The 27,265-nt window shown below is 37.9% G+C and overlaps 1 protein-coding gene across 1 annotated transcript in view; it reads left to right on the top strand.

Moving 5' to 3' along the window:
- The window catches only part of HELZ (helicase with zinc finger), an 87,751-nt gene that overhangs the window by 18,388 nt on the left and 42,098 nt on the right, over positions 1 to 27,265 (top strand). The window contains exons 3-13 of the mRNA XM_066565864.1: positions 755 to 791; positions 4,182 to 4,306; positions 6,442 to 6,498; positions 7,328 to 7,376; positions 7,776 to 7,851; positions 11,577 to 11,775; positions 13,005 to 13,112; positions 13,408 to 13,705; positions 17,723 to 17,990; positions 22,478 to 22,811; positions 26,593 to 26,723. Coding sequence (XP_066421961.1) covers positions 755 to 791; positions 4,182 to 4,306; positions 6,442 to 6,498; positions 7,328 to 7,376; positions 7,776 to 7,851; positions 11,577 to 11,775; positions 13,005 to 13,112; positions 13,408 to 13,705; positions 17,723 to 17,990; positions 22,478 to 22,811; positions 26,593 to 26,723 — 1,682 coding nt within the window. The remainder of the gene's footprint in view (positions 1 to 754; positions 792 to 4,181; positions 4,307 to 6,441; positions 6,499 to 7,327; positions 7,377 to 7,775; positions 7,852 to 11,576; positions 11,776 to 13,004; positions 13,113 to 13,407; positions 13,706 to 17,722; positions 17,991 to 22,477; positions 22,812 to 26,592; positions 26,724 to 27,265) is intronic.

The following is a 27,265-nucleotide window of genomic DNA, read 5'->3' as shown; positions in this document are numbered from 1 at the left end:
GGAAGAGATTCACAAATAAATGAGGTTGGATTTTCTAATAGAAGTTGTCTTATCACAGACCTGACCTCTCAAAAATTATTTCTGTAAGCCAATTGGTGCTTGGATTATTTAATACATTTCTGACATCACTCTTTGAAAATCCTCTAAGGCACCTATGTGGCTGTTCATCATATTATTTCAGTGAGTCTGCAGGGACTTTGGAAAAACACTTGAAATCAAAACCTTCCTATTAAAGACTTGAATTACATAGATACATGAAGTCTTAAAAGAGGGAAACAATCCAAATTTTCCTTCTTGTTTTACTAAACAAAGTAATCTTTAAAATCACCACTGAAAAGACAGAATAAAATAATATCTTAAAATTTGAACATTACTATATTAGTGCAAGATTAAAAACCAGTGTCTTGAGAGTTAAGTTTTATATTTTTTCTTAGGTGTTGTGAGCCAACCACAAACATATAACACACACACCTTTGCCCATTCAGGCTCCTATTTTAAAATGTCACATGCTGAGAATTTGAGAAAAAGTCAGCATTTTAACTGAGAATTTGAGAAAAAGTCAGAAATTAATCTTAATTCTAAGAATTAATTATATTATAATTGACGTATGACTTATGTTCTTTACATGTTCTACCCAGGAAAAGACAAGGTAATGGTTTCTAAAAAGTTTTTAAAAACTTGTAATTCAAGCATGTAGTTGTTTATGCTAACTGGAATAATGCTATTTTTAAACTTTTCATGTTTTACCTTTCAGAAAAAGTATGGGCAAGCAGATGAAGACTGTAGGCATGGTATGCTTATTTCTTTTTTTATTACATAGTGTTATGAATTGCAGTCAGTTGTCTGAATTTTTAAAACTGATGCCCAATATTTGTTAGTGTGCTAACAGTGGTTTTTTTCCCTATTTAAAATTATGTATCTGCTTTATAATACTTTTTCTGCCTTTTCTTTTTTTCCCTTTTTTTTTTTTTCCCTAAAGAGAGATCTCACTATTTTTCAGCTCTTACTCAAGTCCCAGGACTCAAATACATGTCTTTGGCTCAGTGGTGCTATTTGGCTAATAGTTATTTTAGTGCACAAATGTAGGAAGAGTTGATAATATCAGGATTCTCACAAAGACACAAAGACAGCTGATTGTTCTGCCTTTCTTCCCAGGGACATGGTGGATATTTTGGTTTGCATTTGGGACTTAGTTCAGAGAAAATCAAGATGATGCACATTTGTTAAAGCTTCCAAATGTGCCTATGTCACGTTGAAGTCGAGCCTTTCATGTGCCACTGCCTTGCTCACTTTGGGTATTTTTGAAGGAATTTCAAAAATTCCTAATCCTCTGTTGTTCATTTATAATGCAAATTATTCAAAATTCACTGAGAACTCACTGGGTTTGCAGAGTGTTGGAACAGAGTTTATCAGTTAGATTTGGAAAGAAAAGGTGGGTAGATCCCACCTTCTGGTTTTAATCCTTTAACTACTCCTGAACGTTAAAGGAATTTTTTCAGGTGACAGTTTTGTTGCACAGGCTGTGATCTACTCTTCTGACATTCCTGTGCTAGCAATGATAATCTTTAAATTGTTCCTTTCTGGGTTGGTGGGTTTTTATTGTTTTGGGGTTTTTTTAATGTGCTTGTCTTTGTTGAGAGTCAAATCATAGTTTGGGGAATTTGTGGGGCTCTGCAGGCTGCTTGTGAAGGTCCATAAAAATTGACTAAGAAAAATAAACTTGCTTTTTGTAGGCATAAAATTAAAGTTTAACACCTTAAAAAAGTTTTATTGTTGCTTAATCAGTATAATTCTGGAAATAGTCTGAAATTTTGAAATAATTTCTTTTAGCTTATTGATGTGTGCTATAAGGGTGTAATATTCTAACTTCAGAGTTGTCTTTCATGACGGCAAATAAAAGTGAGAGACATATGGAAAGCTGAATGATGGTTAAAGGAGGTAGGAGGGAGAATGCTGTTTTTAATGAACAGTGTTCTCATCAATGAGCTCTGATGGCTTTGTCATGGGGGACAGGGGTGACTTTCATCTGTGGAACTTCTCTTGGTGTGTGTGCCAGTTGTCAGTATCTCAAAGGAACTGTCATGGTAACTGCTTGTCATCTCTCACTGGACAGGCATAGAAGTGGGTGGAACAGGACCATTGATGTCTATCTTCCTTTTTAAAATTAAGTAGAAAAAACAGCCTTTAAATGTATATTAGTTAACAAAGAAATAGCATCCAGATTGATGTTAATTTACTTCATTCATGCCAGCATATTCTGCACATATTGTTTCCCAGATCTAAAACTGAGGAAGTTTTGAACTTAGTAATGCCATATTTATATATGTAGATAAAAGTGTTGTGTATGTGTTTATGTATTTATATGTACACATATACCATATTTTTATGAATATATGAATGAATGATTTGCTTGTGGTTCTCCATGATGTGTGGTTATCAATTGTAGCCCAGCAGCTGACATTTGGAGTATCTGCATTTATGATCCCAGTAGGTCTTAGTTTTGGTTTTATGTTTGAATTATTGTTGGGAAGAAACTACCTTAGCATGGACTACTTGATACTCACACTCCTTGGTACTCACAGACTTTTTATAATGGGCAAAGCTTTATTCAAGCTGCTGCTCTGCCTTTTACAAGACTTGACATGTTGCACAGCTGTGATGGTTTTATTTGAACCGGAATGATCAGGGTTTTCAGGAATAGCTGGAGAAATAGTGTTCTTTATAGTTCTTTACATGTTCTTCTATGTGCTGCTTGCAGTCTTACAGGGAATGGTGATAACTTAAAAACTGTTAAATTACTCCACAAATCTTTCCCAAGAGATAGTGCTTAATGTGTTGCAACTTTTTATGTGCAACTGTATGTTTTAGCTGGGTGATATTATGCAGATAATGATATGAAATATAATAATTGGAGATTTATATCTTATATCTTTATACCTATGGAATGTATTAATTGGAGATTTAATCTTTGAGATAAAAATAGCAAGCTGTCAGACATGTTAAAGCTATTTTTGGTGCTTCTGCTTCTGATTTGGGAAGTAAGTTCTATTTTTAGCAATGTGGTCTGTACTATCAGAGTGGTGAATTCAGAGTAGTCTTTGAGGCACTTTATGAAAACAGATTTAGTTACCATTGCAGTTTGAAGAGATGCCTAGTTGTTTTTATTCAAATGTTTTGTGGGACTATTTATTTATTGAGTCTTTCATGCAATTTCATGCAATTTCTGTTAACGACGTGAACGTCTGTTGAGTGAGGAGTTTTGATTTATTATTCTAAAATGTAATCCTGAAGTTGTGGTGAATGTGAAATTCCTGTTAGCACTGAGAGGGGCTGTTTGCATCTGCATGAGTAGCAGTATAAACACAGATGTTGATGTTTTTTGCAATAACAGTTATTCTATGATTCCTTAATTTTCAACAACTGTCCAGCCTTCTTTTCAATTCACACACTTAGCTTGCTAAGCTTTTTAGTCACTCTGCCATTGCATTTTGTGGACAGGTAACACGTGTGATTAAGTGTTGTTGCAGCTTGTCTGAAGCACGTCTGTATGGTGAAATAAATCCTGTCCCTGCTGGAAGTGCTCAGAAAGTGGCTCCTTGGCACTGCTCGCTGCTGATCCCGTGCTAGGAAGCATTCAGAAAGTTTTCTGTTACAGGGAGCCTGTAAATTTCTGGGCTCAGACAATCGTTCCTATATGCCACACTTTGCAGCATAAGTGAATAAAAGGCCTTTTAGAGGAGCAGGAATTGCCCATGAGGAGGTTGGCTATTTTTGGAAACGACAGGGCATGTGTTTTGTGAGCATGAATGGATCTTCCTGAGCATGTTTGTGTTACTGAGAGGTTGTTGGTTGCTATTTCTTTTTTACCCTTTCTGTGAGAGGAGGTCCTTTGTGTCTGTGTCAGATATTTGAGTTTACCCTTCCCATATTTAATTTATGTCTATTTTAGCATGTAAACATGACAACCTTTTTTGAGCTCATGTGCAATATTTATGAGCTGGTGGGAGACAAGCTTCAAGTTAATATTAGACAACAGCACATGATATTTAATTTACATCCAACAAGCCATGGATTTAACCTGAGCTTCAGACTTTGTTTTCTTGTTAAGGGTGAGGGAAAACTGTATGTATGACTGAAATGGAGGGTGTGCTGAGGGTAATAGTGGCTGATTTGTGTTGCAGTGCTGGGAGAGGGGCTGGCCAAGGGCGATGGATCTCTCCGGGCAGTGCTCTGCTGCATGCATCTCAAAGGGAAGCTGCAAATTGTGTCTAATGTTCTTTCCAAATCACTGATGGGGGAATCACTGGTAAGTGGGTTTGCTGCAATCTACATCATTTAAAGAAACAATTTTGTATTTCCTTCTTCTAAAAAAATCTGTTTAATAACAAACTTCCGAACATATGTTTCACTGGCAGCTTGCAACAAAAATGGTTTGTGTGGCAATGATAAATATATGGGCACACATACATCACCAGGATGCCAGGTTGTTGCATAACCAGTGTTTCAGAGTGTTGTGATTTTGAAAAGTTTTTCCATTGCTGGCCCTGAATCCTCAGGGAATGTAAAATAAATTTGCGTATTTGTGATTGGCAAGAATAATATATAAATCTTAAACTTTTCCTTGCTTATTCTAAATTGTACCTGACTCCATTTTGTATGGACTTCAGGATTTCTATCCATTAAAGCAGGAAAAAAATATTGATTGGACTTTTAAATAACTGGCCCACGATAACTTGTAAGACAGCATAAAAAGCTTTTCAGGAAAAGAAAAAAGCTTTACATTTCAAGATGAAGATAAAGGTTTGAGTTCAAAGCTTCTATTTTACTCTTGAACTGTTCAAACTTGTAAAGATGCTTTTAACCCCAGACATGTAAGTAACTTCAGACTTTTATGTGACTACTTATATGGGGAAATGAGGGACATATGTAAGCCTCTAAAGAAGTCTTCTTTTAATTTCTATAGTCTGGATTAAATAGGCATGAACAGTTGATCAGCATGAACTGCTGGAATTAATACACCCAGAAACGTGGTCACAGCTTAGTCAGACTGAGGGGAATGTGTGACATCAGAAACTTGCAGGAGAGCCTCTTACCTTGAGATTGGATCCTGCTGAACTGAATCAGGAGGTTGTTTTTGAGAGTTCTGTTTGTCTGTCTGGTCTGTATCCTGAATTCCCTTCCCCCCAGCCATTGGCTATTTTTACATAAAGAAAGGGTTTTTTTTAATTTGTTTAGCTGTTTTCTCATGAAAAAACATTTCATTGAAAAATTCCTGGTGAGGTTGAAGGAAACTTGCCTTCAGGAAAAATTAGTAAAATAGTCTTATTGCAGGGAATGTGGAGTGCCCTTGTTTTGAGCTGTTGTTGTGCAAATAAAGGTACCTTTGTATAGAGTTCCAGAGTGTCATCCCAAAGCAGGGTTTGAGAGGTTTTTACAAGCACTAGGTTGTTAGACACAGTTGTTTTCAGTAGGAATATTAAAATCAGCAGCTGATTTACTGACTGTGCCATTGTCTGAAAGAAGAAGTGAAACAAAGTTTTGGAATGAATTTATTGAAGAGTTGGAATCCATCCAGTTTCCTCCCCAGTGGCTGAAGAGAATGATTCTTGGTAATGTTTTTTTGCTCTATTACATTTAAGCTCAACAAGTGAAATTTTCAGCCTTCTGCTGAAAAAGTGAAAAATCATTCTTGAAAAAGCCTAAGTGTGAGGATTGTTAAGTGTGTAAGTTTTCAGCAAAGAGTAATTTCTCCTGCTCAGTGGCACAGTCTGAATGTGGAGAAGTCTAACAAATGTAGTAGCAATTAATTAAATTTCTGCAAAAGATTATTGAAATGAACCCCACAGGTCTGGGTTTCTTTAATCAAAGTTTTGACTTACAAGAGTGTGAAATTGTTACAAATACCTATGTATTTCACATAAATTCAGTTTTGAAAGATTTTTACTTCAGTTGTTCTTGACTATGCAGTACCACATGGCTAATCTTTGCTTTTGAGGGAAAACTCCAAAAATTACAGTCTACATCAGAGCAGGAAGAGTTATTGTGGAGGTGCAGAAATTAGTGATCTGTAAAGTAGATCCTTAAAAAGAAATTCATCCATCACTGCAACAGCAGTGAAGGAGTATTATAATAATTCTTCAGAGCTGAAGTGTTGCAGTAACCATGATATATTTTTTCCTCAAGTTCTTCTTAATGTGTTGCTTTCCTGAATTGTCCTGTATTGATACTTGCTGTAAGTCTAGTGCTGGTTTGGCCCGTGTAGAATTCCCTTCCTCACCACAATGTTTTCTCAGTTTTATTTAGTGTCATTTAAAATTGGTGCTGTAAGCCAAATTCATTTTTGTTCTCCTGGTGTTGAGGGGGAAATGAACTTGGTTGCTGTGGTTTAATGCAATAATGAAGGTTTATGTGTTCAATAATTAATATTCTTTCTGCCCCCAGAACGGGATGGTAACTAAAGATCTCACACGACTGAAAACACTTCTTGCTGAAACAGAGGTAATGATGAGGATATTATTGGGAAAATAATGAGCAGTACCTGAAGCAGCTGGAGGGCTGCTTTCCATGTGTCCCAGGAGATCCAGGCTCACTGGGAACAGGCTGGTTCAAGAATTATTGTTTCTGCTGTGTTGGTCTTTACCCACCAGCCTCTTCAGGAACTTTTCGTCAGTCTTGCAGGATGGATGAGAAAATAAAAAATAATGCTAATAGGTTGTTGATTCCTGAAGTAGCAAGTAGAAAGAATTCCAAGTATTTGGAATAAATCTGCAGTATTTATTTATTTATCTATCACATTTTTCTCTGTTGGAAATTAGTCTGAAGTAATAAACATGGCTTCAGAAATTTTTAAAGATTATAAATACCTTCTTAACCACCTTTTTTTTTCCTTTCTTTTTTTTTTTTTTGTACTGGAGGTCAAACCCATGTCTGCTGATTAAATTGTCCCCTCTCCTTTTTTTCCTTATGCTTAGTTTTTTAATTGAGCTTTATTTTTGATGTAGATTGAAAGCTGAAGGACTTATCAATGTAGTTTAGTTTTTGGTGTTTCAGAAAGTCACTGCAGTCCATGTTAAGTTGATCTCAGTGTGGAATTTGGTCTTGTAAAAATCTTTAAAATTTTTTTCTAACCAGTTGACTTGGTGTTCCTGTCAGAATTCCTGTTATTATCAGAATCCCTGTTATCAGCAGGGTTTGTCACTGGAAGTAATTTCAACCTATGAATGATGTTTTTGTAATAACTTTTCTAAAACCCATTTTGACAGCAGTTCTTGTTGATGAAATTTGTTTGTGTTCCTTTATAACTGTGGGCTTTTTTATATAATTGTAGGCAGCTGGTAAAGTACCGTCAGGATATCATGTAGAAGATTTAGAAGAAGGTATGTAACTCCATTTTAAAGCTACATCATTTCTTTGGATCCTGCTGAATGCTCAGTGCTGCATTGCAGGCAAAAAGCAAAAAAGGGGCTTGACTGTTGTGATGAGCCCCAGTGAGGTAGAATTATCTCAATGTTGACTGAATTTGGAGGCAGAAGTTTCGGTTTATTGACCAGAGGGCTGTATCAGAGCCTGCTGCCTTCTGCAGGTGGTTTGAAATCCACCTTCACCGCCTTTGCTCTAAATGAGCTTGTCATGCATTGTAAATCAGTTTGGGGGGGTTAATTTTGCTTCTGTTCAGATACATCTTGGGTTGATGCTCAGAGATGTGGATCCCTGAGCAGTTGCTGTCTGACTGGAAAACTGAGAATTGAGAAATGACCACGGTTCTGTCCTGGCAGGGTCACGGGATGGTTGGCACTTCCGCCCCCCTCCCAGGGGTGTCACCAGCAGTGAGGAATACACACTCTGTAAAAGGTAAGGGCAGTGAGTAACACACACTTTGTAAAAGGTAAGAACAGTGAGAAACACACACTTTGTAAAAGGTAAGAACAGTGAGAAATACACACTTTGTAAAAGGTAAGGGCAGTGAGAAATACACACTTTGTAAAAGGTAAGAACAGTGAGAAATACACACTCTGTAAAAGGTAAGGGCAGTGAGAAATACACACTCTGTAAAAGGTAAGGGCAGTGACAAATACACACTTTGTAAAAGGTAAGAACAGTGAGAAATACACACTCTGTAAAAGGTAAGAACAGTGAGAAATACACACTTTGTAAAAGGTAAGGGCAGTGAGGAGTACACCCTCTGTAAAAGGTAAGAACAGTGAGAAACACACACTTTGTAAAAGGTAAGGGCAGTGAGAAATACACACTCTGTAAAAGGTAAGAACAGTGAGAAATACACACTTTGTAAAAGGTAAGGGCAGTGAGAAATACACACTTTGTAAAAGGTAAGAACAGTGAGAAATACACACTCTGTAAAAGGTAAGGGCAGTGAGAAACACACACTTTGTAAAAGGTAAAGGCAGTGAGAAATACACACTCTGTAAAAGGTAAGGGCAGTGACAAATACACACTCTGTAAAAGGTAAGGGCAGTGAGAAATACACCCTCTGTAAAAGGTAAGAGCAGTGAGGATTTTACACTCTGTAAAAGATAAGAACAATGAGGATTTTACACTCTGTAAAAGGTAAGAGCAGTGAGGAGTACACCCTCTGTAAAAGGTAAGAGCAGTGAGGGATGCACACCACTCTGTTAGAGGTAAGAGCAATGAGGATTTTACACTCTGTAAAAGGTAAAGCAGTGAGGATTTTACACTCTGTAAAAGGTAAGAGCAGTGAGGATTTTACACTCTGTAAAAGGTAAGAGCAGTGAGGGATGCACACTCTGTAATAAGAGCAGTGAGGAGTACACACTTTGTAAAAAGTAAGAACAACAAGGAGTACACACTCTGTAAAAGGTAAGAGCAGTGAGAAATACACACTGTAAAAGTTATCTCTTTGCTTAACCCCCTGCAAGGGAGCAGAATGGTTCCTCTTTCATTCACCTGCTGACAGAATGCTGAAGAGGCCAGGAAAGTGGAGGTGCTTGTTTCCTGTGCTTGTTAGAACAGGAGTTGACCTGTTCACAGGTTTTTGGAAGGGTCAGTTTATCCAGCAGCACTTCAGTTTATAGACTGGAATCACTAACTCAGTTTTCATAATACAGTGGTTTGAGGGGCATTTTTCTAGTGACAGGTCAGCATCTGTCTTTCTCTCTCCCCTACCTTTTCTGCTTTGGGTGATTTCAGAGGTGTGAAGGTTCCCCAGGCAGCAGTGTAAGCAGACTGAAGCACAGTCAAGTTTCAGTGCTGCCTCCTGATAAATGAACTTTGTTGCTAGATGGGCTTTGTCTTCAGATAAAAAGCCCAGAATTTCCCTCAGATCTCATTATTTTCCCTTTTGCATAAAGTCAGATACACAAAGAAGATCCAGTGGCTTGTATTGGTGTTTCTCCTTGTCTTTTCCAATCATCTGGTCAATATTGCCTGCACTTTGTGTTGTTAATTGTCATTGCTTTACATAAAAATGTATTAATATATATGGGGAAGAACCATCATTATGCATTTGATTCTGCCATTTATGTAACTAATGCAAATTATTTTCAAAAGCTCTGACCTGCTTTTTAAATGGCATGACTGAACTGCTGATTTTGAGCTACTTTTGGCATGATTTTCTAGAGATGCTAAATCTTGGCAACTCTTCTTGACTCTTAATCATGTCTGGTGCTTATTCAGCAATTTCAAAAAAGCAGATATTTACAATTTTTAGCTTGTGGTGATCTTTTGTTGAGTAACATCTATCCCATGTTTCCAACCATTGCTCTGAAACGTTTTTCCACTGAAGCTGTAATGAGCTTTAGGTTCACTGTTAACCCTTCCAGTAAGAAGGATTGTGCCTTGCTCAGCAATTCCCTCTGAACAGCATCATTCTGAGCAGGGACTGAAGATTTTAGTTCCTTAGGAGGAGGCAGTTGCAGGTACTGAAAATGGATTTTTGAAGGTCTGGTTTATTTTTCCCCTGTGCCATAAAGCAGTAGGAGTGCAGAATATTTATTCTAGATAATGAAGCTATGGAATTGCAGGAGGTATTAAATAAGAAAGTAAAATCGAGGGGGAAAAAAGTGTTAAAAATATGAACAATAGGATCTTGGAAAACCTAAATAATGATGACAAATTTTAAAGTAATATGCTTTCCTGTTAAATAATGAAAAGGAAGCTCACTTGATTTTAAATCTGCTATGTAGGTTATAAGAACAGGTCAGCAATTTTTTATGCTTGCACTCCATTTACTTTAGGAAGTGAAATTCATAATTGTACTTTAGCATTCTAATGCAGTGGTGAATTGGAAAATTGACAGAAAGAATACTGAAATTGACTGCCAAGAAAAAACATTTTAATTTCAAATATATTAAGAATCATAGCTTGAGAAGGCCTTTAGTGACATGTTATATAGCATGTTTATTTTGTTTACAATTTGGGCATGCAAACTTTCAAGTCCATTTCTTAAAGGAAAAGTGTAGGCTAAATCAAATTATAGCCACTGATGCAAGTGTGACCTAGATGTGCAGGTACTTGTGCTGCAAGGTTTTCAATGTCACAGTCAGGAGTGGCTTGGTTTTCTCTCATAGCTCAAAGTGCACAGTTTAATTCGCATTATATAACACATGTAGTATGGAAATAAAAAATGTGATGTTTGCATTAACTTTTTATAGTTTCCTTTTGCAAAACAAACAAAACAAACAAACAAAGCATCTCCTGGCCAAATTCTATTCTGTATAACCAGTGCTTTCCTGGTAGCTTCAGAACTTAAATCTCTCCCCCTATTTAATTTTCATTTTGTCATCTATTTTTTAAGTGCTTCAGTTTTGAAGAATGATGGAGCTGCAGCTACTGCCTTGTGGTTTATAGTTTTAATACAAAGTTAAATTATAAAAATAATCCCCAAATTATACAGGCATTTGCCCAGACCTGCAGTAAATTCTGAGAACTAGAATGCTTCAATTGTATACAGGCCTTTGGAATAGCATTAATTCGATGCATCAGCACATGCCACTAAATGGAAAATGTATTTCTTTAAGAAATTCTTAGTGTCTGCAAGAATAGGTCCTTTTACACTAATAGACCCTTTCCAAAGAGGAGCATTAAACCTTTTTCTGAAGGTTTCTGTGGAGGTGTATTTAGTAGAAGGGACCATGTGATGTCACTGTTGCTCCAGGAAAAACTGCTGATTGAGTATTTATCAGCTCATAATGTAATCACTGGAAGAAATTATGCTACATCTTTCCTTTGCCCTTGATTAACAGGGGGCTTTATGCATATTAATACAGTGCCTAGTCATTTCAGGGATGCTCTGTGATCTCCTTGTGTTAATTGCTGTACAAACACTTGATTCTGTTTTCTTTAAAGCTGGAAATTTCTTAAGACTTCCATCCCCCTGTATTTCTAAGAAGAATTTTTATATATTTTCCTGAGCTTTGCAATGAGAGAAGCTGCTGTCTCTTTTAGAAAATGCTGTATAAATATATATATATATTTCCAAATTAGTTCACGTGGACTAAACTGCATTTAATTCTGTGAGAGAAACTTAAAAACTCCTTCTGGTTTTACAAGTAAAATTGTGTTTGTCTTTTTTTAATAATGTTTTTTCCTATTTTATGTAGATTTTTAGAGCAAGGGATCTGCAGGTATGGTGCCCAGTGTACTTCAGCACATTCCCAGGAGGAGCTGACGGAATGGCAGAAGCGCTACGCTTCCCGCCTGATCCGCTTGAAACAGCAGAAGGAGAACAAGCAGTGCTCAGGCAGTTACATGGAAACCCTCATTGAGAAATGGATGAATTCCTTGTCTCCTGAGAAAGTGGTAAGGAAAATACCCTGCTTCTCTATGTGATCAGAGTTAAAACTTGCACGAGCCTGGTTTTGGCTCTATCAGAGCTGGTCGAATCACTCCTCATCAAGAAATTGTCCAACCTACTCGCTCCCCTTTCCATCCTGCCCTGGGTCTTTTTGCAGAGAGACTTAGGCTGATTTTTGGGTTAATCACAGCTCTTTCATTTTGCATATTCACTATTCCCAGTGTAGGATGGGTCAGCAAGTCTCATGGTATTGTTCCTATTCCCTGACTAGATGGCAGAACTTCTTAAACTGGGGAATAAGTGGTAAAGGTTTGACAGCTTAGTGGGGAATACTCTTACTCTAAAACTCTTACTCTAAAACTCTTACTCTAAAACTCTAACTCTAAAACTCTTACTCTAAAACTCTAACTCTAAAACTCTAACTCTAAAACTCTAACTCTAAAACTCTTACTCTAAAACTCTAACTCTAAAACTCTAACTCTAAAACTCTTACTCTAAAACTCTTACTCTAAAACTCTAACTCTTCCTCCTACTCTTACTCCTACTCTTAGTGGGGAATACTCTTAATTGCATGTGGCTCCTTTTCTCTGCCTGCAGCTGCAGGCCCTGGTATGAAGAGCAGCCAATCCCCCAAATATTCAGAAGTGTTTGAGTACCAAGGAGTGTGGGATATGGATATGATCAAAGTTAGCAGCTCTTTGGAATTAGAAAGAACATTTTTTGTGGCATTCGACCACTGACCCTAAGGAGTTTTTGGTCCATCTATTGTTGATTAAAATCTGAGAAAAATGGACTTCAGCAAAATGCATTGATGAGTAAAAAGAGTAGAAAGCCTGCTTATTTTTTCATGTTGTCTCAATAGTCTCGTTGATGTCAGTGAGATCTGAGATCTTCTGGGCCTCACTGTATCTCAGATCCTTTTTTCCAAATGAGATTCTGTTCTACTTTAGACATTTACAATTAAGTTGTTTATTGAAAATCAAGTCTTGTGGTTAATTGTCCCTAAATGGTTCTATTCTACACTTCCACAGTGTGGTCTGGTAGATTTAGCTTGTCTCTCTGCATTAGCACATATTTTCATCAATTCCTGAATGGGAGTTGCATGAGTCCTGCACAATCTGGGAAGCCATTCTTTCCTCATTCTATTAAACAAAATGCTACTTTTTCGTGAATGTTTGTGTTTTGACACTGTGTGTAGAAGTTTAATGTTACCTTCCTTTTTTTTGAAATCTAGCTTAGTGAATGTGTAGAAGGAGTGAGAGTAGAACATAATCCCGAGCTCTCAGTAACTGTCACCACCAAAAAGTCTCACCAGACATGGACATTTGCTCTCACATGTAAGGTAGGACTACTTATTTTTAGTAGTAATAACTAGAATGCTACCCATAACCTTTTGTAATTAAGATTTCAGTTGCATCTTCCTTAAAACAGAGAAACTTCCTAGCACCATCCCTTCTCTCTCTTTTTTCCCAGCAGCTCTGGTGATTGTGTATCAACTGCCCAGATATCTGGAAATCAGGCAGGACCTGTACCTGCCCTGAAAAACTGATAGTTCTTATTAACCCTTTAAATCTGATTGCAAATGAAGATATTCCTGGAATAATTTCAGTATTTCAGCCTTTGCCTTTCTTTTGCAGCCTGCCAGAATGCTGTATCGAGTGGCATTGCTGTATGATGCCCATCGACCCCACTTCAGTATCGTTGCAATATCTGCTGGAGACAGCACTACCCAGGTATCACAAGAAGTTCCAGAAAACTGTCAGGAATGGATAGGAGGAAAGATGGTCCAGAATGGAATAGATCACTATATATACAAAGTCAGTATAGCCTTTAACACAGAAATCTTTGGGACTTTTCGCCAAACTGTGGTGTTTGACTTTGGATTAGAGCCAGTCCTCATGCAACGAGTGATGATTGATGCTGCTTCCACTGAAGGTAATGTACTAAAACTTTATTTTCTTTTATTGTGGAGATCTTTCATGCCATCTCTTTCCTTTTCAGTTTTGGGCAGAACAGCATCTCTGTCTGCTCATGAATGTTTTGTGCTGTTTGTTGTGTTCTTCATAGATATGAATAGAAATAGTGGGCAAAAGCTTCAGAGGGTGCAAATCAGGCAGATAATTGGAATATGACTTACTTTGTGTCAGGATAGAGCTCCTAAGTGTGATTAAAATGCTGTGAATTTCTAGTTTGGTGTGTGTCTGAGTGCAGCACTGGAAGTTCTGCCCTTATAAAAACATGTTTATGTTTTTATAAACATTCTTATATTGATGAAGACATTAAATATGTCAGAAAAGGTTGTTAGAGAAATGAAGTGTTTCTGCATAAGAATACACAGGGTAATAAAACAGTAATTAAAACAGACTATCTGAGAAGTTGGTTTGTATTTTTTTCTTCTCTTGTAATGCCTGACTAGGTTTATCAAAGACAAGAGGTTGAGTATAGGCTTGTAACTCAGTAATTTGCTGCTGACATGAATTTTGAAAATGTTAAGAAAGTGTAACTATATTTGTGTTTTCAGATAAAGAAATGAGCTACAAATTACTGTATTTAATCTGTTTCTTAAACTGATCTGTGTCTCTCAGTTCAAACCTGAAATAACTTCAGTATGAGAAAAATGTCAGAAAATGGAAAGATGTTTGAAGAGGTGCAAAAAAAGAAGGAAGCACTTTGATTTATGGTGTAAGAGAGCTAAATATAGGTCACTATATCACTCAGCAGTAAGCCATTGGATGGGATACAGGATTTTAATTTTTAATGAAAATTTGAGAGATAAAAACACCAATGAAACAAAATTGTAGCACTGGGATTCAAGCAGAAAGAAGAAGAAAAGGGAAAAGGAAGGAAAAAAGATGAAGCTAAGAAAACAGCAGTTTTCTATTCCTGGCCTTGATTTCCATGTAACAGATTAACATTTGCAGCATTCATGGAACAAAGCTGTAAATAGCAAATACCAAAGATCATGATCTTTTGAGATGCCTCAAGTGCCTGTAGGCAGGAGCAGGGGGGCAGAGCATGGTGTAACATCTCTGGGAGCACAGGGCATGGCACTGCCAGGGAGTGGGAGCTCTTCCATGATCTCCATGGAGCACGTGGCTGATCACAGATCTCCTGAACCACTGGGCCTGTGGAGAACAGTCCTTGCCTTGTAAACCTGGGCAAGAGAAGGGAACCAAGCCGTGAGTTACTTGCAGAGTCAGAATTCCTGTCAAACCAGTCTTGGTCTGGAGCCTTAAACCAGGTCCTAACCACAGATCCCAGCTGAATTCCACGTGGAGCTGATGGGTGAGGTGGAGGCAGCAGCCCCCAGCATCAGGTGCTGCTGTTTCCTTCCCTTGTGTTGTGTCTGTGTGCACAGGGACACTGAAGTCTTCAGGCAGGGCACCACTAATACTTATTTCAAATGGAAAGAGAGTTAGGAGCTTTACAGATAATTGTAACTACAGAACCTTGGGCTTTTTGCTGTGTGTGTCAGAGGTGTGTAATAGGCAAGGGAAAGGGATCTGCATCACTACACTGGATCTGTGTTATGATGGGTGAGGTGGAGGTAGCACCCCCAGCATTAGCTCCTTCCTTCACTTGTTGCCTCTCTGTGTGCACAGGGACACTGCAGTCTTCAGGCAGGTCACCACTGTGGTAAAGTGAATATTATCTGGCTCTAGGCAGATATTCACTATATGTATTTTGATGTATTGATTAGTAGTGCTGTATTAACATTTTAATAATATAGTAAATGTAGTCTTGTAGTTAAAAGGTAACTTTTGTAGTTAAAATAAGAACTATGTAAGTGGGATATTTTTTTTAAGAAAGGAATGAGGCACTTGCACCAGATAGCAGCCACAGGACACCTAAATCTTTCAGAGAAAAATAATTTATTGCCCTCATATCAGAAGAAACTAATTTCTTCCCGCCTCAAAGGCGCTGTTAGGATTAAGAGGAAGAAGTTGACACAGACCAGATAGAATCCTGTGTTTGAATGGAATTTGTGCATCATGTATGAGGTGTATGAACATGCAGCAGGCTGTTGTTTTTAAGGGTTAATCCTTTGTTAAAGGGTGCCCTTTTTTGGGCTCGTGCTGCCCAGGAAAAGGTACCTGGACGTCTGTAACTCTTTGTCTTTATTGTCTCATATTGTCCTAATTCAAATTGTCCAAATTATTATTACTCTAATTGTATTACTATTTATACCCCTTTTATTACTATTAAACTTTAAAAATTTTAAAAACAAGTGATTGGTGTTTTCCACAACCACTAATACTTATTTCAAATAGAAAGAGTCTTAAGAGCTTTACAGATAATTGTAACTACAGAATCTTGGGCTTTTTGCTCTGTGTGTAATAGGCAAGGGAAGGGGATAACTACATTGGATCTGTGTCCAATTCCATAATTTCTTTTACTTTTTGGTATATATAAATTGAGATCTTGTAGAAATGCTTTTCTAACAGAAAGATGCCTGAGGTCTCTGTGTTTGCTCGTAATTCAGGGCCCTGTTGAGAAGTTTAGGCAGGAATGAAAGGTCAGCATTAAAATATTTTAATAGAAGAGCCTCCATTCTGCATGTTGAAATCTTTATTTACAGCAGAAGAAGGGAGCTGTAGGAAGTTTTCTGTGCACTGATTATGTACTAACTGCTCTTTAAGAAAGTGTCACTGTGTGTGCAATCTGTGCCAGGAGCTGTTTATGTCAGGCTCCCAGGGAAAGCCTCTCCAGTGCTGGGAATTAAATGGCTGTTGTTCCAGCAAGCAAGGAGTCAGTCCCAGCATAATTACTGAGCTTTGGGGATCTGAGGTGTGATTTGTAGCAGAGAAAGCTTCATTTATGGTGATGTTATTTCAGACACACAAACTTGGACTTTTTCTTGCCGTACAACTGTAGCTACTGCTATGGTTCAGGCTTGAGGGATGTATTTAAATGTGTCTTCTTAGTGAACACATGAGATCAGTGAGTAAGATAAGCCATGTTCCTGTAGTCAGAGTCAAGCTGAACAGAGATTTCTTTTGCTAAAATATTGGGGTTTTTTCTTATTTAGACTAAAGACAGTCAAGATGATGTTAAGCATTTAATTTGAATTTGAAAATGTCTTTTTTGCACATTTTCAGCGTTGGTGTGATATCCTGGATACCTATGTTAAATCTTACTCAGAGATTATACATTAAGATAGCATAGCTTGACTATAAATGCCAAATATTTTCAGCTCTGCAATTTAACTGCAATTCTCTTAACTGATTCACTGTTGTCATAGTGGTTTTGTGGTTTTAATGGATATATTCTAGGGGGCTGTAGACAAGTGCTTGGTCTTCTGTTTCTTATCTAAGTTATGTGGTCTCTGAAATCAGGGTATGCTGAAAAATTAATGTCCTTTGAATTTTCTAATTTTATATCATGTTAGGTTACATTTCCCAAGTTTAGCTTTAGCTATTTTATGTAACTACACCACACACAGATTAGGGGACTGTAGAACTTTTTAAAGGCTTTCACAGTGCTGCAAATGCAATGATTCCTTAGCATCTGATTTATCAACTTGTTTTTATGACCTTCTAAATTTTGCAATATACATTGTAGGGTTCTACACTATTTAATGATTTTGAAATGAGGGGATGTTGCAGTTGAGTTTTAAAGTGAATTGCAGTTCCAAGTCCTTCAAAGCTGTTCAAGTAAAAGTGCTTTTTTGTCTTTATTAATTCTAATTGCTATCTTAGAATATTTTATTCTCTGATACTCTTGGAGAGCCTGCTTGCTCTCTGTGCACACCTGAAAAGGAGAGGTAGTAAATACCAGCAGTGAACTGCCTAAAGGTGTTGTGGGCAGAGGAGACTCTGCCTGTGTTTAGGTATCTCTGAGGGGATTGGTTTTACTGGTGGGTTTTGTTTGATTGGTTCATTTTTGGCAATAAAACCAAGCCAGCTGGGGTTTATAAAAGCAAAGCTCCCCTTCCCTGCTCTGTCCATGCAGACCTTGAATACCTGATGCACGCACGGCAACAGCTCCTGACCACAGCCAAGCGTTGGGATTCCACCTCCAAGACCATTGTGGAGTTTGAGCCTAATGAAACTACTGAACTGGAGAAGAGCCTTCTCAGCAGATACCAAATCCCTCTGTCTGCTGACCAGCTGTTCACACAATCTGTCCTGGACAAATCATTGACCAAGAGCAACTATCAGTCACGGCTCCACGACCTCCTGTACATTGAGGAGATAGCACAGTACAAGGAAGTTAGCAAGTAAGTGATTCCTTTATGAAAATATTCCTATTAAAATCAGGGTGACAGCTTTTTTCATTAAAGCTACCTGCTTCTTTAAGATACTGAGGCTTCCTGTTTCTTTGAACTGAACCTGAATGGGTCTGGAACAATAATATTTGGAAAAGGTCACTAGCACTTAATGTAAATTCCTGCTAATTCATTGAAAACAAACAGTCTGTATCAGTCTGTGCTTGCAGTTGCAGGCACTAAGCAGCTGTTGGATGTGGTTTTGTTAATTAATTTTGTCTGTCTATACAGAAATATATTAATAATAGTTATATTTTTGTTGTGTGAAAGTAGGTTATAGCAAAGGAATATATAAAATCTTTGTAAAGAGAGTTGAATTATGGGTGGATCAGACTGATCTTGTGATGATGTGGTAGATGACTTTATTTATTTCCTAAATAGGTTGATACCCAGTTTCTGAATAAAAGTTCCTAATAAAAGGCATATAATATACATTGTTTGGTTTGTTGTGTCTTTAGGTGTTAGGTACAAATTACCCAACTCGTGTAGATGCTTGAAAAATATGGATTTAGGTAAAAGATGTGAAATTCACACTTATAGACCTTTATGTGGACTTTTTTTCTGTAGTTTATTATTTGTGGTCAAAAATCTTTCCTGTATTCATGGAGTACAAAAGAGTTTTAGAGTTTTGTCACTACTCAGAATGGAAAGTCTAAAAGATATAACATCAGTGTAGCCTAATTGGGTAGCAAATTTGGTTTTATCAATTACTTGAAGTTCCAAATCAGGAAGTCTTTTTTAAGATACCATTCCTGGAGTTACAGAGGTTCAGTTGAACCAACCCTCTAGAACACAGAAAGAAAATACTGTGAATAGTTGTATTTCCATTGCTTTTAAAGCAGAAAAATGGTTCAATTTCTTTTTTAAATCTCAGCTGAAGGGCAGCATTTGAGCTGTTTCTTATCTTTTATCACTGCTGCACTCTGCTCTTGAGCTGGAGTCTAACACATGGAGCAATCATGCTTGAACACTGTTTCCAGCTTACAGAAATATTCTCCATCATACATATTTATAAACAGGCTGACTCTTCTTAGGCCTTTTGAAATAAAAGTGGATTTAAAGTAAATATTATGAAATACCATTAAAACATGAGCAGTATTTCTACTGATAGAATTTTCACTTTGGGAGTTACACTCTCATGCCTCATAGGAAACCAAAGACCAGCAAACCTGGAGAAATGGAAGAAAAATAAGTGTATCCTGTATGTAATGCTTCCCCTTTTGACTATTTGGTGCAGCAGTAATTTATTACTTGATTAAGTTAAAAGTAAGTTAATATGTTCTTGAAATCTTCTGTTTTGATAGTGTTGATGACAAACATTCTTTTGATCTTGTAGCTGACCCACTTTATTGCAAGAAGGCTGAAACCAGCAGACATTTCCACTCCTCTGTGGCTAAGATCACACACTTGGTATTCTCTAGTGAAGTGTCAGGGCTGCAAGCCTGGAAATGGCTGAGAAATCCAGATGCAAGTGGGTTGTACCTCCTCTGAAGTGGTGCCACAGTGACAGTGTTGATGAGCTGTTGCACTTTCAAGGGTTTGTCAATGTACATTGTAAAAGGAGGAGGATTGGCAGCGTGGTCTTCTGACAGCACTGGAGTAACAGCAGTGTCAGAGTGAAGTGGATCCTTGGCTTTGAAGAATGTTGATGGTTTCTCACTTTCTAGGAAGGTGCTGGTTCAGACTTGGTGTGGAATCACCTGGGTGGAACTGGAAACAACACTACAGTGTTGTAGTAGCTCAAACATATATAGAATTTAGTCATTAGGGAGTTCTGGACAGTCTCAGAGAACTTTACTTTAAAATTGTGTTTATTTTACTATTTCAAGAGACATTTATACAGGTTATTCCACATGAGTATCACAAAATAGAATAATAAGGGAGTCACTGCTGTTGAATTTCCAAGTGCAAACACACTGTTTTTGAGGAAAACCAAAGCAATGTTCCAATCTTGATAGTAGTTGGGTTTTGGAATGTCTAAAATATCTGTTCATGGTTTTAAAACACTTCCTTTCTCTCTTGCATATTGCAAGAAAAGCAATATATACTTCTTAGAGTGACCAGAACATTTTCTTGTATGAACATTAAAGGGTGTGAGGTGACAGACAGCTCCTTCCATGCTCCCAGAATTCCAGAGCAGATTTCTCCTCAAGGCTGTGAACACGTCAAGTACTGGCTTTGATGGAAAATAAATTTGTTTTTGTCATTACTGTGGGTTCCACTGATCCCTCCCCAGGCAGGTGTCCCACTGCACACCCTGAGCCCTGCAGGTGTCAGTGTCACAGCAAATGTGCTGAATGTGCTTTTTGCAAAGTGGCACCTGGGGCTTTGGCCAGGATGGGTTTGTTTGCCTTTGGGGAATTTGTTGTTTGCATTGGTACTGGATGATTAATGATTTATGAAGTCATTCTTCATAATTATTCTGTGGTTTTAAATATGAACAACAGGTTTTCTTGTAGCTGTTTCATGAACACTGCAGGTAGGCTGGCATTTGCAGTGCTTAGGAGGAAATAAAAGGTTTTGATTTTTTTTATAAACCTGACTGAAAACGGTATTTGTCTAACCCTGCAAAACAAGGGTGAGAAATGGATGCAAGAAGCAACTTCTGATTTTTAAAAATCAAATCCTGAGAAGATTTTGTAGTTTTGTATTTTGCCAGAAGGTGTCAGCTTGCTCAGTGGAAATTGCTTGATAATCTAAACTTGAGATTCCCTTTAGCACAGCAGATGCAGCTCAGTCATTTATGAAAACACTAACCTGTGCCTTGTCTCAGAAATGCAATAAAACTGTTTTGCAGCACGTTTTTGTGAATCTGAATTTCAGCTGATACATATTCAGCAGCATCGGGATCAACTTTAGGGAAGTTTCAACAAAAGAAATTCACAATAGCAAATGATTGTACCTCAGTAAGAATTCCCAGCCCTTGTTACTCAGTTAAATGTTTTATATAGTGTTTTAACAAGGAGCTGGGAGTTCTGTTTCAGATGTGGCTGACTTGCTGATAGCTCCTTTGGAATAGTGCAGCACTTCAATAGAAGAAAACTTGTCTTTTTCTTATGGGGTTTTTCTTGGTCCGTGTGGAAATGGGAAGGATTGGGTGAATTTTTCACTGGAGCTTGTGCAGTAACCTCTGTGGTTGCTGATAACCAAACAGATCTCTGTTAGGTAAGAAAATTTCCCTTGGTTTTGGAGAGTGGAGGACTGGGAAATTCAGATCTGACAATGCCCATATTCAGTAAGGAAGGAGCTGTTACCACATGGGGGCAAACTTGCAGTTTTTGTGCAAGATTCGTAGTTCGGCAGATCTGAAAAAATACATCTGATTGGTTTGGTAGATGTTTAATTACCAAGCTAAAATTTGGATTTTATTGTTAGAGGCGGATGGTTATTGATACTGCAGGGCTTAACTGAGCAATTACCAATTTATTAGGTTAAAATAGAAATTATAAGAAGAACAGATCAAATCAAACCAGTATAAGTATGAAAAGTATTATAAGAAAAGAATGTATATTTCCAAGAGGTTTTATTTCATTTGTGAATGGGTGTTACTTTTTTTCTGTAATTTGTTGCAAATTTAGGAAAAAGTTGCTGATGAGAAAAGAACTGAATGTTGTTACTCTATTATCAGACTTTTTTCCCCCTTTGTTCTTTTTAAAACCAGGTTGAAGCAATCTGTTTTAAAAAACCCAACACACTAGGAAGAGATTACTTTTTATTGGTGAGGGGTCAGTAAAATGTGCTAATAAGTCACTTTAATGTGTTGTGCATGTGACTTCTCTAAAATGAAAACTGCAAAGGATGAATCTGTTACATCTCTGATTACAGGAGGAAGCTGCTGCTGATAGGAATTCTGTGGATAGATGGTTTATAGGGCTGAGCCTGTGTTGCCATTCCCTCATTTCAAATAAAATGATATCATTTTAATGCCTACAATCTGATTTGTTTGAAAGCATTTTGATCAATCCCTCTGAATTATAGGTATAATACCATTTACTTTTTAAGATGGAGATTGCCCTCTTTGGTGTGCAGCCTGGAAGAGGCACATAGCATAAATAGGAATCTTGCTCTGTTCTTTGCCTGCTTGTCTCCCCTTGCATACCCACCATGAGATTACAGACTGTTTAAATAGAAATTTTACTGCTTTGGAACACGTATTTCATTCACTGTAGGCTTTTATTGGTATCTAGTATTTGTTTCTCTCTTGTGAGGGTTCTTTTTTTAAACTTCATAGATGTTGATTCTTTTAAATATGTACTTTATAGGCTACAGTCAAAGGAAAAAGTGTGGATATTTGATAGCTGCATCCTTACAAAAGGCCAGTTTGACTGTACTGGTCCATACGTAAAAATTAATTAATGAAGTGAATCTTCACTCTGAACGCTTGAAATTTCAGAACCTGAGAGCATTTTTGTGCACTGACTCGATGCTTTCTCACTTAGGTTCAACATAAAAGTGCAATTGCAGATTGTAGCAAGCTTCATGCTCACTGGTGTTTCTGGAGGTGCAAAATATGCCCAAAATGGACAACTTTTTGGCCGCTTTAAGCTCACTGAGACCCTCTCTGAAGACACTTTGGCTGGACGGCTGGTGATGACCAAAGTCAATGCTGTTTATTTATTGCCTGTCACTAAAGAAAAGTCAGCACAGACCCAAGGAACCAAAGAGAAGGTTTATGAAGCAGCTATTGAGGAGAAAACAAAGGATTATATCTTCTTGAGGGTATCCAGGGAATGCTGTGAGGAGCTGAATCTTCGGGCAGATTGTGAAATGCAGGTAGGTCTGCCTGGAGGTGGTTGTGCTGTCAGAACTCTCTGCCTTCTGTTTGTTTTGCCTCCTTGACTGATCTGCTTACCAAACAGAAATAACCTCAGATTAAGGTCACTGGAATTGCCTGGAATGAATGCATTTTCACCCAAGGTTTATCTCATCCCGTTTGTTTTGTTTTGGGGAAACATATGCAAGAATCTTAATGTCTTAATTTAACATGGATAATTGGTCTGGGAAGATTTATGTCATTCTGAGCTTTTGGTTTTGTGTTTGTTTTCTTAAAACAATAATTAAACTTACTAATTGATTGTATTTGAAACTTGACTGGAATGCAAAATGAGCTGGGGCTTCAGGAACTGGCTAATTTTTCCTTGAGTGTCTTAATAATGTTTGCCCAAGGCAGCAGATCTATTCTGCATTAGAAATTGGGTCCTAAAGTTGTTTGTAAAATCATTTAGTACTTTATATGTGTATCACTGAACTGATGGTCAGATTCTTCAAGCATTACCTATATTTGAATGAATTTTAATTATGGGGAATTTTTTATGACTATTATTAACTGAAATTTTGGAAAGCAATCCTCAGTTTAGAACTGAGGAGGTTGTAATTTGGATGTGCAGAGTTTTTGTTAAAGTGCTGGAGGTTTTGCTGTTCTCTTCAGTAGAGTTGGTATTCCCTATGTGATTCTTAAACACTGATAAAACTGCTTTGATTTCTGTGGATTTTGGACAAGTTGGGTAGTTTCTTTCCTTTCTCTTTTCCTTATAATTAGTCTCAGAAACTTGGTGGTGCCTTGTTTACCTGCTGTTCTGGCTTAACTATAATAAATACACAATTCTGCTTTTATCAGGTAAACCATTCATAAAGGTGGGGTGGAGTGAGCTTCAGAGCACCCTGGCTGCTGCCAATCTTTTATTTTTGCAGTGGTTCCTCTGTTCTCTGTCCTGCTCTGTGAACCTGGCAATGGAGTAACTTCTTTCCCACTGATTTCTAATTGTGGAATGTATATTAAAGCAGGTTACATGCCTCTCCTTCCCAGATGGCCTCATTCAGTGCTCTGCAACAGCAAATAGAACTATTTGATTCCATCCAAGCAGCATTAAAAGCAAAACAAATCCCAAGCTGTTAAGAAAGTGGTGAATGCAGGTAGATAATAGGAGGTATTTAATGCCAGGCACCTTGCTTGGACTCCCAGAAGGGGCTGTTGAAGTGTCACCCAGATGAGCATCACAGCTTTTCTGCATTTAAATTACCCTTGTCAGGCTGTGTGGTTTCCTGTCAGCCTTGGGGCTGCCTGGGCAAGGATATTTTCCTTGGATGGATCAAACCAGGAGTTTGGGAGCATTGCCATTTGAGTCTTTGCCAAACATCTGCAGGCTGTGCTTGGGGACAAATCAGTGCTGGGGAGGGATGGGCAGGACAGAGCTGGGGAGCAGCTCCAGGTGCCCATGGGCAGGATGAGCTGTGCTCTCCCTGCTGAGAAGTGCCAGCCCTGCTGTGCAGAATGGGGCTGGGTGGCACTAATTGCACGGGGTGGAAAAAGAATTCTTGAATTTTCATGTGTCCTATTAAAAAAAAGTTTTCCTGGCAGCTCCAAACACCTCTGTGAGCTCCACGCTTAACGCTGTCAGATTTGTTGCTGCCCTTGTCTTCAGACTTATGGTTGTACATCTTGCTGTAAAATGTGGTAGTCAAGATGAATATTTAATGTCTCTATATCTGCCAGAGATGGAAAGTTAATGGCTACACTCTGCAGGGATACAAGCAAACATTGTTTATTTACAGCAAAGCTAGTGTTGATTTTACATGCTACATAATGATATGAATGCTGTAATACTGAAATAAGAGTAGGAAAAAGAAAATGCTAATTTACAAAGCCTTTTGAAGGAGATGATCTGCAAGTAGTAAACATTACTGGTAGACCAGAGTGATCCCTGTGGTGGGAAAGGGGCTTTGTAGGCAGATAAAGGAGTGCAGGTACAACAAGTAGTTAAATCTAGATGGATAAATTATTCCTCTGTATGGGAAATTCTGCTCTGTAGGAGAAGGCTCCTGAGAGGTGTTTATATGGCTTTGAAAGAGAAGTGATCACTTTTCTTTTCCTTCTTTCTGTCCTTCCTTTTTAGCTGTCAAGGATTCTTAAGATTTTTATATAAGTTGTCAAAAAAGATAATTGTAAAAATATATTCTAGTATTGCTTTGTGTTTGTTGACCTTTCTGGTTGGTAGCACTAATTACCATGAGATTAAAGTGTGATTGAGTAAGAATGGGCTAACATCAGATCAGTGAGTGCTAGAGGAGAAAATCAGTAGATCTGGGGCCAGGTTGTTGCTGTGGGCACGGGGGTACATTTGCAATGACTGCCACCTCCATGGCTTTCCTCTGGGTTCACACAGGGGCTGCACCTTCAGCTGGGATGCTGCTGATGGACCAGGTGCAGCTCATCTTTGCTCTGGGTCTCTTCTCATCTCCTGCTTGCCAGGACAGAACCTGTCTGTGCTTCTGGCAGGTGGTTGTGGAATCTCTCACTACAGCTGCCCATAGAAATTGTTAAATAATTGATATTTCCAGGTAAATGAGGGATGCTTTTCCAGACAGGCTGCAGTGATTTGGCTGCTGTTGGTAACATGTTCACACTCATTGTAAATCTCAGAAAGAGACTTATTTACTCCTATTTAATCAAAAATGCTTATTAGATTTGTAGCACAGTAATTACATAACTATATAGTGACAGCAGTGCTGTGGCAATAAACCTAAAAATGTGTAGTAGTCTCATGGAGTTCTTCAGCAGCTTTTGGTGGTTTTATGCAGGTTTTTATTAGTGCAGATCTGTGTCAAATTTTGTCTAAAGGCTTCTGTTGTGAACGTGGAGTTCTTCAGCATAATACTGTGATCAGATTCATTTGTTTCTGGAGAGATTAATTACTGCAAATTTAAATCTGTGTAAATGATAATCTGAGTGAACTGTTTTTATGAATAATTTCCCCAGGAGCTGCTTTTATCCCTTGTTCAAATTTAGAATGTACTTTTCTCTTTACCCTTTCAGTGTGTGTGTATGTGTCACCTACTTTCAGTATCCATTGTTCCATTCTGAATTGAATCAGGAATGTTAAGTGCTCTGTGTGATGTTTCTGGCTTTGCACCAGAATTTATATTGGCAGTATCTTTTATTTACTAGCATTGAAACACCTGTAATTGAGAGAACAAAACCAAGAATGTATTTGTAAGCAGCTAATGGTTAGAAATTAACTTTTGGAGAGTCCTAATAATTGAACAAAGATGGCAAGTTATGCTATTCCAGAGTGTTTGACTAGAAATAATGTTTGGAGTTTATCTTGGCTGATTTATATCATCTGTTGATACGTAAAATTTCTGGCCTGACATTTTCTTGAGGTTGTTCTTACAATAAGAGATGAAAGCTTACATTTGTAAAAACAATGTTTTAGGACAATAATATTTTTCAGGACTATTTTTTATATTTAAAAAAAAATTCCAAGAATTCTTTCCCTTTAATTTTTTCTGAAAGTACAGTGGAATCTAATCTTAAAAGTCAAACAACAAAATTAAATTAGAGAAAGTGTTGTATTTATCTTTGATTCTAAACAACAACAAAAAAAAACAAGTTAATTTTATCACAGATCTTTGGATTGAACGCTGTTTGCTGTTTTCTTCTGAGAGCCAGTGGTGTGCAGGAAGATAAAAATGTACCATGAACAGCAAAGTCTAATGAGCATTTTTGGAATGAATCCTTTTTATTCACCTCTCTGTTTCTTGGTTTGTTGTGCAGGTTGAGCTTCAGTTCCAGTTGAACCGGTTACCCCTCTGTGAAATGCATTATGCCTTGGACAGGATTAAGGACAACAGCATTTTGTTTCCAGATGTCAGCATGACTCCCACCATACCCTGGAGTCCCAACAGGTACACAAACACTTGGAAATCAAAGGTTGGGTGGGGATGCAGCTCTGAATTTCTCAGAGCAGATGGCTGAAACCTGTCCTGAACAGGAAACAAGCTGTGCTCCTCATTAGTGCTGAGGGGTTCTGAGGAGGGAGGGAAACTGTGCTGAATAAAACAAGAGGAATGATCCTCCCAGGGCCAGAACACACTGAGGGGTTTTCCCTGGGTTTGGAGGCATCACAGTTGTGCTGTGGGTGCAGAGAACAAACCTGCTGCTGTTAATTTCTGTGCTGCCATCCTCCTCTGAAAAGATTATACTTTATAGGAGTGGCAGTGCCAGTTCCAGGAGTGTCCCCAGTGTCCTGGTTCCAAGGGCTGATCCATCAGTCCTTGTTGAGCTGCAGTGAGCCCAGATCTGGACATATCCCCCAGGGTGTGGTTGTGGAAGGTGTGGCAATGGCTCCTAAAGAAGCAGCCCAGAGATTCTTTCTATACACATCTCACAGTTTCCTTTATGAAATGATAAACCCCTGTGTTATATAAACACTCCTAAAGAAACTTAA

The sequence above is a fragment of the Molothrus aeneus genome, chromosome 26, assembly GCF_037042795.1.
Source record: "Molothrus aeneus isolate 106 chromosome 26, BPBGC_Maene_1.0, whole genome shotgun sequence".
NCBI lineage: Eukaryota > Metazoa > Chordata > Aves > Passeriformes > Icteridae > Molothrus > Molothrus aeneus.
This window is presented reverse-complemented; position numbering and strand designations above follow the sequence as displayed.